Source organism: Echiichthys vipera (genome assembly GCF_963691815.1).
Source record: "Echiichthys vipera genome assembly, chromosome: 9".
NCBI lineage: Eukaryota > Metazoa > Chordata > Actinopteri > Perciformes > Trachinidae > Echiichthys > Echiichthys vipera.
In genome coordinates, this window is record NC_139834.1 from 23,939,298 (window position 1) to 23,953,426 (window position 14,129).

Below are 14,129 nucleotides of genomic sequence, written 5' to 3' on the forward strand. Positions count from 1 at the left end.
GTTTTTCCGGTGTTAATGAGCTGAACACTTTGATGATTTTGGAAAAGCTTGTCCATCCCTAACCACTATGACATTATTATTACTTCCTTTCTTGTTTTTTCTCCCTCTTTTCTATGCTTGATGTTTTTTTTCTATGTGAGCGTGTGAAAATCCCCTCACAGGGTCAGACACTGTGATCAGCCAGACAGCCACTGTTTTTCATTCACTTGTGCACTTCTAGTATGAAGTATTCGCAGATATGTTACTATATTGCCTGTACTGCATTTGATTAATTTATTTAAAAGGATAATGCATATTAATCAGCATTTTTGTAACTGTGCCAGCTGGCTCAACTGCAGTCCTTTGGTGAGATGTTTTGCAACCAGTGAGGTAGACAGAAGACAATAAGCCATCATGCAGCAACAGCGACAACAAAATAAAAAGCATCCTCAGCACAGTACAGAAGCCGTGCAGAGGAACAGCAAATCATTATAACAGTAATAGTGTATAATAATCTGCACTATGCAGCATACCTCGTTATGATAACGTAATGAAAATGACGTTCACTCTAACTGTTTACGCGACTCAAAGTATGCTGACAGACTTACGAATCTTTCAACTGAAATGACAAACATTATTTGCGATATGGTTGAGGTGGCGTAAAGCTTGATTTGTAATAAATGGACTAATGCATAAAAACTGCTGGTGAAGTTTTTAACGAACAACTGGAAGGCAAAGATTTATTTAATTTCTCATCCTCAATCGGGTCTTAACACAGCAGCAGACAGAGTGGTTTCATACTTGAAGCGGCGACGGTAAATCAGCTGTTTATTTCCCAACGCAGCACTAGCAGAGTGTTAGGATGTTTGCAAAAAATGTGTTAAAGTGTGTGAGTAACCCTGCAGAGTTTGGAAAACAGCGTGAGTGTGTCGTAATGAGCCGAGCAGACTCACTGGGGATTTGGGAAACACTGGTGTTGCTTTCGTCTTAGCTGCTCTCCTCAGTTGTGCTCTAACCTGCTTTCCTCTGCAGCAGACAGTGGAGAGAGCTGCTTAATGCTGCTTTTGCATCCTTGGAATTCACTAAAGTCTGTGTGAATAAGGATAAATATGATGTTATAATCCGCTCGCTGTGTTACAGTACACACACAAGCAAACACGCATTTTTACACATCTGATCTCATTTCTGCCCTCAGAGGAAAATGTTAGCTGTAGAATTTCAGCGCCACACTTTTGTTGTTCGTGACTTAATCATTTGAATTTGCAGTATGTTGAGTTCTGTCCTGTTGCTTACAGAGCTTTGGAAATATGATATAACCAGTAACTTTGGTTGCTATTTTACTTATATTACTGTAATTCTGTAGCCCACAAAAATGCATGGTGGCATCACAGCTGTGTTCAAAACCAAGTGTTTGGATAACCTGCCTGAAGTTGGGAAACCAGTTTTTATGTCACCTTATATGCCACCTTTGTGTATTTCCAAGGCTAACGAGATATTATCACCACCAAAAAATGAACCAGCCATATGTTTTCTGTTATAAATGTATGCCTTGGAAGTTGAGTTTCAGCATGTAACTAAAAACTTTATATTTCTGTTTTGTACAGATAAAAAGAAAAAGATCCTTACATACTAAACTCACAACCTCCTAGCTCCAGCTCTGTGTTCCACGTTCTCTATTTCCCAGTGGAATGTCCGAACTGTTTGTGCCGTTTTGAGCCGATCTTCGGCCGGACACGCCTTATTGATAACTCCTCATTTCAACATCAAGAATAAGCTGCTCTTCATCCACGTTGAAAGCGCTGCAGTGGATGAAGAGCAGCTGATTCTCGAAGTTGAAATGAGGAGTTCTCAATAAGACGCCTCATAATTTCACTACAAAAATCTAAATGAGTGCGTTGTTGAAGCTAAACAGGGCCAGATAAGGTAATTGAGCTGGTTTTATTAAATTCCTGGACACCTATGGAATCATGATTATGATATTTGATCCCAAAGACACTCAACAAATAAGCCAAGATACCCTTCTACCCCTGTTCAACATAACATCAGACTACACCTAATACATAAACATTGGCGATTTTTCACTTCCATTCTTTGAGCCTCTCCTGAAGCTGTTGGGAGCCGCCCTGGGGAGGCACGACTCACACTATGAGAACCCCTGCTCTCATCTTACTCTGGGAATTTTGAAACCTGAGTCACAAGTTTGAGCCCTGCAGCAGCCATGTGTCTCGTTGAAGTGTCCAAATTGGTTATTTGCTGGTAGAAAAGTCTGTTTACTCTAAACCACAAACAGGAATTACGTAAGAAAGTGCTTTATGAGACAATAAAAAACTGAAATATGTCCTTGCTTGGGAACGGTAAAGAAGAAGTCAAATATCAGTTAAGTGCTTGTGCTCTCCGCTGTGCAGCGCTCAGGTCTGTACACTGAGAGTAAATCTGATTTCCGCTGCTTCCTCACTCACTCTATCCAATTCTCAGAGAGCAATCTCATCTATTGTCAGTTAACCTGTGTGACGGGCCGTAACCTGAGTAGGCTGTTAAAACCATCTCCATTCAGAAACCATATCAGCACACTGTACAAACATACAGTACTCTGCTCCGGTCTGTCGTCAAGACACAACAATCCAGCAGTCTGGGATATTGTGTACAGTGTATCGCTGCCTCATGAGATGACAGCACTAGTGTTGTCACGATACCAAAATAGGTACGGTACCTGCCTAAAATATTTTCGATACCGATACTGAAACGATACCCAGGCGTAAAACTAATCATCAAAAGTAATGTAATAAAATATTACATGACAGAATGTGGAACTTAAAAACTATTTATTTCTTTTTATCAATTAAAACATTTAAACCTAAAATGTCAAAATATAGCTACTTATCCCCAAAGCAATTTCAGTCAGAAGCAAATGGACTTGGTTATTTGTCTAGGAAAGACAAACGATGACCTGAACAAATGAGAACATTCACAGGCCTATAGCTACTTAACTTGTCATAACAACAATGAAATGATTATGCAGCTGTTTAAAAAAATAAAAGAGATTTGTCACAGAACATGGACATATGAAAACAAGAACATGTTTGTCATTATCTGGAAAATTCTTTGGCAATTTTAAGGTTATCCAGCACATGTTCTGGTAAAGTAAATGTTTCCAGTGTGAACTGTTTGCATACATGTGTGAACCACATTGGACGGTTAAACAGTTTGCTTTACCCCTGACTGCCGCGTGCAACTCTGAGGGTGGAAAAAGTTTGCTTGTCACAAAATTAACACTCGCTTGACTAAACGTTATTTGGATGGATATTTATGTTTTGTATCGTTAACCTGCAGCTCCCTGAACCATAGTCTGAACTCTTTGAAGTCCCTAATGTCTTTCAGCTCGATGTTTCTCCAGGTTGGTCGGTGGTGAGACGGGCTTTGTGGTGTCTGTGGGCTTGCCCTTACTGTCGGCAATGTAAGCGAAATACTAAAATATTTCGCTCCGTGCATTTGCTTTTTCAACAAGCCGAGGACGGTCGACAGGAGCACTCTAGCCACTTTCAGCCATGTCTGTCTGTCTCTGTGAGTGACATGTCACTATAAAACCACGACCACTCTGGCTGCAGGCAGTGATGAGACACGCTGCCCCACTGTTGCAGAAAGTTCATAAAGGGCCGATACTAATAAAAGGTGAAGAGGTATCGTTTTTATCGGTTGGATACCGCGGCACCCTTCTAATATTGCTTACAGTGCAACAATAGACAGCGCACACTTTAATTTCTCTGTGTCTATATACAGTTGCACTTCGGTCATGTTTCTAAGACTATTTGCTGTTTGCTTTCCTGTCTTAATCTAAGTTTCAACATTGTTTTCAGTGTGTTCATTCGCTCCTGGTGCACAGTCTCATAACCTCACAGAGCTCATATCATTTCCATACCCAGAGTTTCAACATTGGTTTGTTTTATTTCCTACACTCCCCTGTCCGTCTCTGGGCACAGTTTCAACATTTTTCCCTCTCCTCTTCCAGACTTTCCTAACTCTTTCATCAGGTCTCTCAGTGTGTTTGATCCCGCCCTGTTCTGCGTGTCACAGCTGGTTGAGCTGGAGATGAGATTAGATATGAAGGAGGAGAGTTCACACTGATGTGTCTCCTCATCCATAACGGGGGAATGACAACATCCCTCTTTTTCACTCTCCCATTTTTCTCGCTCTGTCATCGTTGTCCTTATCTTTCTCCATGTCTTTTCTCTCCGTCATCGACCATCTTGTACTCTTTCCCCCTCTGTCCTGATCAGTTTCCCTTGATCCGCCGGGCAAAAAGGAGGGCCTGGCCTGTATTTATGTCTTAGAAAAGTCATTACATTACATTTATTTAGCTGACGCGTTTATCCCAAGCGACAACCATGTGCTGACAAGTTGCACTTGAACACACCCTACTTAAGAGATAGAGAAATATATCATTTCATCTACTTCTCTCTGTCTTTGCCATCCTTTTCCCACTATTTTCTCAATAACCAGCTTTTCCCCTTAACCAACAATGAAATTGCCCTGATATACAGTGAAATGTTACAAAACTTTTGCTGCCACTGGAAAAGCAGAGGGCATAACTAGAAGCTGTTAAATTATCTGATAACATGGAAGTCAACCTGCCATCTTATCTTAGTGTAACCGTAGATCGGAGGGCTCAGGAACATGAGAACCAGGCTCTGGTCACGGTGTATGTGTCTTTTACATAATGAATAATGGACATCTTCAATCATACGTTTGTAAAAGTGAGAATTAGGATTGCTTTAACAAAAACTTTCGAGAAACAAATCATCCTTTTTAGCTTCGGGCAGCGGTTCCTCAGTTGAGCTGTTAAACTGACAGTCCGTGCAGCCGTTGGCCTGCTGATGCAACTTGCAAGTGAAGGCAACTCTGACACATTTCCGGCTGATGATTATCAGTTCAGGGAAGTTAAGCCTGACTCATCCTTTTGTGGTACAGGATGTTCAGGTATTTAATCCCCAGTTTATGCTGCTATAGACCCAAAAGTTTCACAGTAACTTTTAGGGAGAAAATCCCTCCGTCCTGAACATATAATTTAATGGTGCGGGGAACATGCTTCATATCTCATTAATAACAACACTTTCACTAATGCTTCATATCTCATTAATAACAACACTTTCACTAATGCTTTATATCTCATTAATAACAACACTTTCACTAATGCTTCATATCTCATTAATAACAACACTTTCACTAATGCTTTATATCTCATTAATAACAACACTTTCACTAATGCTTTATATCTCATTAATAACAACACTTTCACTAATGGCCCACAGACTAAAGAAAATTAAACCACCCAAAACTAGCCGTCAGTCCGAGTGGTGGTGACATTTCGCTGTTCATAACAATATATTTGGCTTATCAAAGTCACAAGCAAAGCATAAGCATGTACATTAAATAAGCACAGCAGAAATCAGATATGTCGGACCTATCTTTAAACGTTACGATTACGGCTAATAATGACAACAGAAAAAAGTCCACAGTGTCATGACTAACTCTACGGGGGAATTGTTGGGTCTATGTAAATCATAAATAAGTCATAGAGTGTGGTCAATACCTAGTCTGTAAAGTGTCCTGAGATAACTTTTGTTATCATTTGGCACTATAAATAAAATTGAATTGAATTGAACTTACTGGGACACTTGAATAGAACAGAGCCATGGTTAATGCTATCAGTAACACCTGTCCAAATTGCTGCTGTGGAAAAAAGCCTTTTAAAATAAATACAAATAATAAATGTATGTATTTTTTGTATCTATATGATCCCTGCCGTTATTTCAACATTTCCAAAATAATAATAAACAGGTGAACGCACAGGTATAAAAAGGTTTTAAAATGTCAGACTGCTGGCTCACTAATAAGGATTTGTGATGTAAGAGTGTCTCTTTTATTCTTACATCACTCACCCTCCCAAGTCACTCAGTCTCAAAAATGTCTTTCGCACGGAGTCTATTTTTATTCCGGTGTGATATCTAGCATCATTAGCCTCCTCTTAAAAGTCCAGTAAAGATTTCCTCTCCACCCCGCAACCGAACGCTGCTCAGCTGAAAGCCTGGTCCAATAGTCCCGACATCTGTTCAACCTCCAGCCGGAATCCATGGTTCCATTATCAGGCAGGCTTATTGATCAGTGAATTTAGAGCCACTCATAGAGAGTTTGCACCCCAATAAACTGATGTTAAAGTGTGTTTGGGGACACAGAGGGATTTAGAGCAGGGAACGAAGAGAAGAGAGGGGTAACAGGACAGCAGGACAGGAAAAATTAAAAGGTCAGTAAGAGGGGGGGGGGGGGGGGGGTGAAAGACTGACAGAGCTGTGGAAATAAACATCAGACAAATAAGCAAATCCCCTTCATGCTGATGCTGCAACTCCACCTGGATACTATGAGAGTGCTCAAAGGTTACAGTATTTTAACAATTCCTTTCAAATATTAAGAAACATAAGGTTTACATTTTGGTAAAATCTAAATGAAAAAGGAATGACAATCGTATTGTTTCTTCTTATTTTTCTGTCCTCCTTTCTCACCTTTTTCCTCCCTCCATTTCTTTCTTTTGTTGTCGGTGGTTCCTTGCGGAGAGTAGCTTGTTTCCATGGAAACGGACTGAGCCAGATGAGCTTAGCTGCTTGCACTGCAGCGTCTGTCCTTACAGTGTGTGTGTGTGTGTGTGTGTGTGTGTGTGTGTGTGTGTGTGTGTGTGTGTGTGTGTGTGTGTGTGTGTGTGTGTGTGTGTGTGTGTGTGTGTGTGTGTGTGTGTGTGTGTGTGTGTGTGTGTGTGTGTGTGTGTGTGTGTGTGTGTGTGTGTGTGTGTGTGTGTGTGTGTGTGTGTGTGTGTGTGTGTGTGTGTGTGTGTGAGAGAGATTGGTCTTGGCTCTAAAAAGCGGGAATTATGCTGATTTATGAGAGTCTAATGCACTGGACGGACACTTGGATGAACAGTATGTGTGTGTGAGATTGTGTGAGTGCAGCATGCGGCCTGGTTTTCATGTCATTAGATTTTATATCTATGCTTATGTTTTTCTCTCACTCTTCATTTAGCCCTTTATGTCTCTCTCTCTCTATCTTTTTCTTTCTTTCTCTTTGTTCCTAAACATTTACTACCACCTCACAGCTGTAGTTCTGCATTTTTATCAGTGTGTCAGTGTGTGGTCAAGAACACTTTGGGGATGACCAACATCACCATGGCAATTGGCTCCCTTGCCGAGAGCTAGATGAGAAGATTGATACCATTCTTCCAAATATATATTTTTATATTTATTTATATATAAAGTCAGTTTTTGTACCTTACACAAACAAGATATAACATGTCAATCAGTGTGTTTAAGAGATGCTGACAGGCTGATATTATACAATTTTGCACAGAGTCAGGGTAGCCCTCGTAGATATGAGAGTGGTATCAATCTTCTCATCTAACTCTCAAGAAAGCAAAAAATCAAACACTTCCTTTAACAAGGTACAATCAGAGGTCATCTTGGTAAACTGGTGTGAGCTGTCACAACTCCTGCAAACTGCAGTTCTTTAGTGTTGGCTTGATTCGTCTTAATTGGATTGTACTGGAGTAGTGAATGAGTGTAGGTGTGAAAAAGTCACCCAAATGTTTTATATATATGAAGTTGAAAACATACGGTGGTTAGTGGTCAGTTATGTTTTGCAACACTCTTAACAACTTATAACGGTCAATGCTCTTGAATATCTCTTGAGGCAGTGTATGAAAACAAAATCATAAGAGCGTGTCGTTTTTACACTAACTCTACTACATTTGGGGTTGAAAAATAAGTTTGAGCAGCTAATGTTTGCTTGTATGGAAAGTTTTAAAGCGTGGCCTAGAGAAAGAAAATGTTGAAAAGAGGTGTGTACAACCATGAGTGTATGTGATGATGACATGTCTAAATCCCTCCCTTCTGTTCCACTGTAGGCCATCCTTCAATCCCTCAGTGTCATCTTATTGAAACAGTTCGCAGTTTATGTGTCACTTCTTACTAATGACACTGTTTGTGTCTCTGTTGCAGAACTCCCAGAAGAAAAGAGGAGCACGGCCCAACAACAAACCTGACAAGAAGCTCTGTCCACAGGTAACACACACACACACACACATACACACCCCCCCCCACACACACACACTCACACACACACACACACACCACTAGAGTATGTTTAACTCAAGCTCGTCCAACAAATCGATAAGAGACGCAAAGTGAAGTTTCAGCATCGAAACCTTAAAGACACTTAAGCCTGGAGAGAGAGTCACATTTATCCAGCACACACAGAACCACACACAGACACACACACACACACACACACACAGGTACCTAAAATCATGAATAACAAATTGCTGAGTGAGTGGTGTTGAAACACCTGCAGAACATGATGAAGGGAAGAAGAGAGAAACATTAGAGAAACATACAAATATTACTTTTAATACGACAATAACCTCAGTTGTAAAATTAATATTATTACAACAGCAGGCTTTTGGGATGTAGATGAAGATAACAGCTAAAAATATGAAAAATACATAATACATTTCATAATAATTTCATAGTATTTTATAATATGTCAGTACTGCTTGAGCTGTTCTCTCTGCAGAAATGTTATTGCATGTACTGTAGGTGACATAAGACCACAGGGAGTCTGCCCTCTACTGGACTCTATAGGTAACACTCTCCTTCAATATCAGGCACACATTCACCCACTGAATTCTTTTCATAAACATAGCCATCCAATATTGTTTGCCTTTTGACCCTGAGGTGCGCTTCTTCTTGTTATAAAGAAGTAAGTGTGCCACAGCGACTTTAGCCATTCAGGATCAGTGGGTCTGGGTCAATGTAATGTCGCTACAGGGCGTTTATTCAGCCTGTGAGAGATAGAACATAGGTTACGATATTGTAACCCTAGTTCTTTAAGTACAGGTGAAGCCGTCTATCTAGGGGCAGAGAGTGGTTTGTACTGCCTTATACTGTGGGGTCAGCACTTATTCAAGTAGGCACATCCTGATTGGCTGGCTACGTTTATGCAAAAATCCAATGGGTTAATGCGTTGATATTGGAGGAGAGGGCTCAGCCTGTGCTTATAGAACCAGGGTTACACTTTCGTAACTTTTATTTTTTCCTTCTTCCTTATTCTTACGTTTAGGCAAAAAAACTACTTGGTTAGGTTAAGGAAAAGATTGTGGTTTGAGTTACGTTTTACTATCATATGGAACGGGACACAAACCGCAATCTCCGGAGTGAAAGTCTGATGTGTGTTTGACCCAACAGTCAGATCCGATATCCACCCTAGGCAGAGTTTGACGCGTGTTATACTATACTTCACCTGACTCCTGGAGAACTTGCTATCTCTTGAAATCCCAGTGCATGTCATACAGAAGCTAGAGGGTAACAGAAACGTTTCACATCAACATTTATGTGGGTTTGTTTTTTTTAAAACCAGGCTGTGGAAGTCTATCATGTTTGATCCGTTAAGTGTGTTCCTGCCTCACAGTCATGACTGTGCTCTTTATGTGGCTGTCTGTTGTCTGTGACCTATTTCCTCTGGGGTTCACACTCTATCTGTCCAAACAAACCGTGTGCAGTTTGAAGTTGATAAATCAGCATTTCCTTTATTCCTCCCCATCTCTCTCTTTTCTGTTTTCCATCTTGTCCTGCAGGTTTTAATTGCATCCTAGCAAACTTTCAAGTCGTGCTTTAGAATATGTGCAGCTTTCCCACTTCAGAGAGATTGAAAGAGGAATGAAATGAACTGAGAGGTACCAGACTAACACACATTTGTGGATTAGTCTGGTGATGCCAGGCTACTAGGTCACAATACTTTCTAGAAACTCAAGTGTGACTTAATACATACCCAGTTTTTGTTCATGCTTGGATTACAGATCAGGCCTTGTCACCACACTTTTAATGCCCAACCCATCTTTATTCTGCCTCTCTTCTCTCCCCAAAATTACTTTTTCCTTAACTTCATTCTTCCAAAGTCTCCCTCCCTTCTTTTTCTTCCAAATCACTAACATGCCGTATTGCCCCGAATATAAGATAGTGTTTTTTTTCCTAGAAATCCGCCTGTAGCAGGCTAATTTTTATTTTATTTGTTGTATAATAAATTAGAGGGCACGACCTCTTGTGGGACAGCTTCTCTTCGGAGGTATATGTCAGCCAGATGGACGTATCTCCCTCCCCCCGACCTCACATCAATGCCCTTTTTTTGTAAAAGGAAATAAGGCAGAGTCAATGTCTGACAAGATGGCGACTCCCGTAGGCGAGTACGATTGGATCAAGTTGAGAGAACGGACCTCGAGAGGCTACATCCATTTTTTTTTTTTTACAATCAATGCACAGTCACTGAGTCACAGTGAGAGCGTTACATGTCAGTATACAGTCGCAACAGCACATAGCGCCAAACATCTCTAAAAATAGTTCCTTTCATGACAGGTTTTAAATCACAACATAGTTTACAGCGACACTGTTACAGAGACAACTAGCTTAGCTTACCATGACAGGGGCCTGAAACATGGAGAAACACAGGGATCGCCCTGAAAAAAGTGGCTCAAAAGTCGGCCAAGTCAGCCAACAACTGAGGAGGAGTTATGATGCCATTTTCATAGAATGGGGGTTTACACTGCAGAGTCAAACAGCAGCCAAGAAACACAAGAGGCTGGTTGTCAGAGATTTTTACAGTATGTAGCTGGTCTCTTAGATGCAGGAGGTATCACCTGGTTATGTTTTTGTAGACCAAGAGTTATTTTGAAACTGGCTGATCATGCTTCGTGTTTAATGGGTTCCTGAAGGGGACTATCTCTGGCTTGAGAAGAAAGACTCATTCTGTTTTGGTCATTTGAACGGTTGGTTTGAAATTGGATATTAAATTGGATTCTTAAAAAGGAGGGTCGTCTTACAATCAGGGTCGTCCTATATTCAGGACAATAAGGTAATTCCAGCATAGCTGAAAGGGAAAAAGTTTTCCTTCTCTGTGAAAAAAGCCAATACAGGAATTAGAAGGACATGAGATCAGGTTTTATAGTACATCAAGATACAGTTTAAAAACCCACAGGACTGATATATCACCACAGAAGGTGTTTGCGGTGAAGTTAATGCTCTCACCACCATGTATCTCGGTCTGCTAATGCGAACCCAGGCTTTCTCTCCAAGCCACATACCATAAATGGCTGTAAATTCGCTGGCTCTCGCCTTGCTTAATGTGGTTGGAAATGCTCCACAGGCCGTAAAACAAATACGGCCCCAGATCTGCTCCTGAGGAATGAGGTGCAAAGGGTCACCCAAGGTCAGCAGTTACAACTGAGTTTGTGATGGGAGTAAGATGAGAGACATACATTATATTATATGAAATGTGTCAAGGGATAACTTCTGTTATGATTTGACACTATAAATATATTTGGATTGAAAATTGACTAGATGAATATATATCTATAATGGGGGTTTATGACCACTACGGGGGCAGAAAAACACCACAATCAGCTGACAGAAACACAGCCCTTCTAAAGTTGGTTTGGAAAGTGTGCGAAACACACACCCAGACATAGTACTGTACCACATCAGCATTTATCTGGAGTCATTTTTCTGGCCACATAATGAATGAAAGTCCAGTATAGACTCTCTCGAGCCGTTAAATACTCCACTATGCTAATCCAGATAGTCGCTATCTTTGTATGTCTGCTCTTGTCTTTCTGGGCAGGAAGTGTACAATGGGGTAGAGAGTATATAGAGTAGGGTATAGAGTTGTTTTTGCTAAAAACTAGTGGGAAAAAATGGTTTATGAGAGCAAAGCCTGAACCATACAGTAAATAAACCCATAAAACCAAAAAATAACTAAACAAACTAAAATGTCAGACAGAGTGTGATCCAATGAGTGACCCCATTGTCATCTGAGTCATTTGATTCAGTATTTACATGACAATATACAATTTGATGTTACTGAGTCACTTCACTGACGGTCTTCTCTACTTGTGCTACTGTTGTATGTTCTGGCCTTTACCAAAGAGTAATGAGTCTGAAATTACATAAATGAGTCGGCTTGTTTGCACTTCCTGTTCCCTTGTCTCAAAGTCAATGTTTTTTTCGTGGGTATCTGTAATACGGTTTTTGGTTCACATAAGCTTAAGAGGTTTTCATGTTGTTGTTTTGTTTTTCATAAGAAAGGCAGTAAATACCTCACTTGTGAATTTTGAAGCTTGTGTGTCTTTAAAAAGGCAGTTAAGCTAATGTGGCTAAATGAGAGTACAGAGGTTGCCGAACATCATCACGCAAGATCAGTTGAAAGCTACTCCCGCTGAGGTTGTAGTCCTTGCACCATGGTGTAGGTTGTTTAAAGAAGATAATAACGTTAACTTTTTTTTACTTGCAAAATGACACAGTCCTGCTATATCCAAAAATATCGATCATTGTAGGTATAAAGAGGCAAAGTTGCAATTATATTGCTCACTACTGTGCATAGTGTGCATTGTAGATTAATAGTAATCTGCACAGTCATTTATGAGCTTCACTTAGTTCTGTATTTTGTATCCCAGTTAGTTGGTAAACAGTCATTTCATATCCTGTATGACGTCCGAGGCAAACCACTAATGAGTGTTTTCTGGAGTTTCTCTGTTATGTGTGGGGTTTTATGTAAAAGCCTCAGGGGGAACAAACACAGCATGACTCTGACCTCCCCATTTGGTAGTTGAAAGCCGCAAGCTAGTCAAATAGCTCTTTGTCATTATTTTTCAAGTTCAAGGCGATTTTAAATAGAATGTAAAACCAATTCATCTCACTGAGTTGCAGGACTGTGATGGATTGTGGCTTGTGTTCAAATGACACACAAGCAAGCGGTTTAATGCACGTTATAAGTGATGTCCAAACCTCATGGTTTTAAAAATACTCAACTTAATTTAATGATAAAATCACCACGCTCTAAACCGCTAATGTTGTCCAGTTGTCCGTAAGGATTTAAAGCCGGCTCTTGTGAATTGTGTGTGTTTTAGTGCATTTGTACTAGCGTCAAGCTTTTATCCATTTGTCTGCAGCTTTAACTTTCTGTGTGTGTTTCCGCCCGTGTCAGGTTCTCTGTCCATCTCTATAACCCTCTTTCCTTTGTGTGTCTTTTGTCTTGTCTGTTCTTTGTGTCTTTGCCTGTCAGTGTCTCTCTGTTTAATCCTTTTATGTCATTCTTGTACTTTGAGTTATTACATAACTGGAATATTGTTTACCCATTCATTTTATTTCATTTGAGACAACTGAGCTGATTGTCATCATTTGTTAATGTATTGATTATTTTTCATTGCAACTCTTACCAAAAAAGGTTCAAAAGCCCAAGAGGATGAATTACACAATAAATGACACTGACTTGAACCCGATGTTTGTTCAATTTTATAAAACACCTTGAAAATCAATTATTGAAATGCCTTTCAATTATTAAAGTAATTGACTAAAATGGCAACTGCACATTGCATGATAACAGATGTGCGTGCATGTCAGCCTCTCTGTGATGCAGCAGTTTTTGTATCAATTTCACCTCAGTGCTCTCTTCTCGTTCTGTCCCGTCACCGCAGGAGGACAGTTCAGATCTGAAGTGTCAGCTCCACTTTGCCAAAGAGGAATCAGCCCTGATGTGCAAGAAGCTCACCAAGCTGGTGAAAGACAGCGAGGCCATGAAGGAGGAGTTGGCCAAGTTCAGGTCGCTGTACGGAGACGTCAACGCCTCGCTCACCGTGGAGGAGGTGAGAGGAGGACGGAAGGAACTAGATACTGACTTTTGAGCCATTTTATACAGGAGGAAGAAGTGTGTCAGATTTGACTTTATCGTCATCAGATGATTAATGAGCAAATTAGCAGTAGTAGTAGTAGTAGTGATGTGTGAACAACCCACTGCACAACGGAAGAGGAGGGAGCGGGATGAGGACTTTGATTTCATATTTAAAGTGTGATACAGCCCACAGAATGGTTTCCTCACAACACCTTAAGGAAAATATAAACCCTGAGGTTCCATCTTTTCTTACCAGTTAACTCTCTATATCTTAATGTTTGTCTGAGAGCTGCAAAACAGTGCCACTATAGGCTATTTTGGTGCTCATGGTTTTGTCAAGTATCCCCACCCTTTGTATCCATTAAAAACCCACAAGAGCCTGGGAAAGACTCTACAGA

The 14,129-nt window shown here is 40.4% G+C and overlaps 1 protein-coding gene across 1 annotated transcript in view; it reads left to right on the forward strand.

The window, feature by feature from the left end:
- The window catches only part of LOC310951319 (microtubule cross-linking factor 2-like), a gene marked incomplete at its 5' end in the record, with an annotated part of 98,818 nt that overhangs the window by 55,534 nt on the left and 29,155 nt on the right, over positions 1–14,129 (forward strand). Inside the window, 2 exons of the mRNA XM_083919480.1 lie at positions 8,016–8,078; positions 13,538–13,705. Coding sequence (XP_083775606.1) covers positions 8,016–8,078; positions 13,538–13,705 — 231 coding nt within the window. The remainder of the gene's footprint in view (positions 1–8,015; positions 8,079–13,537; positions 13,706–14,129) is intronic.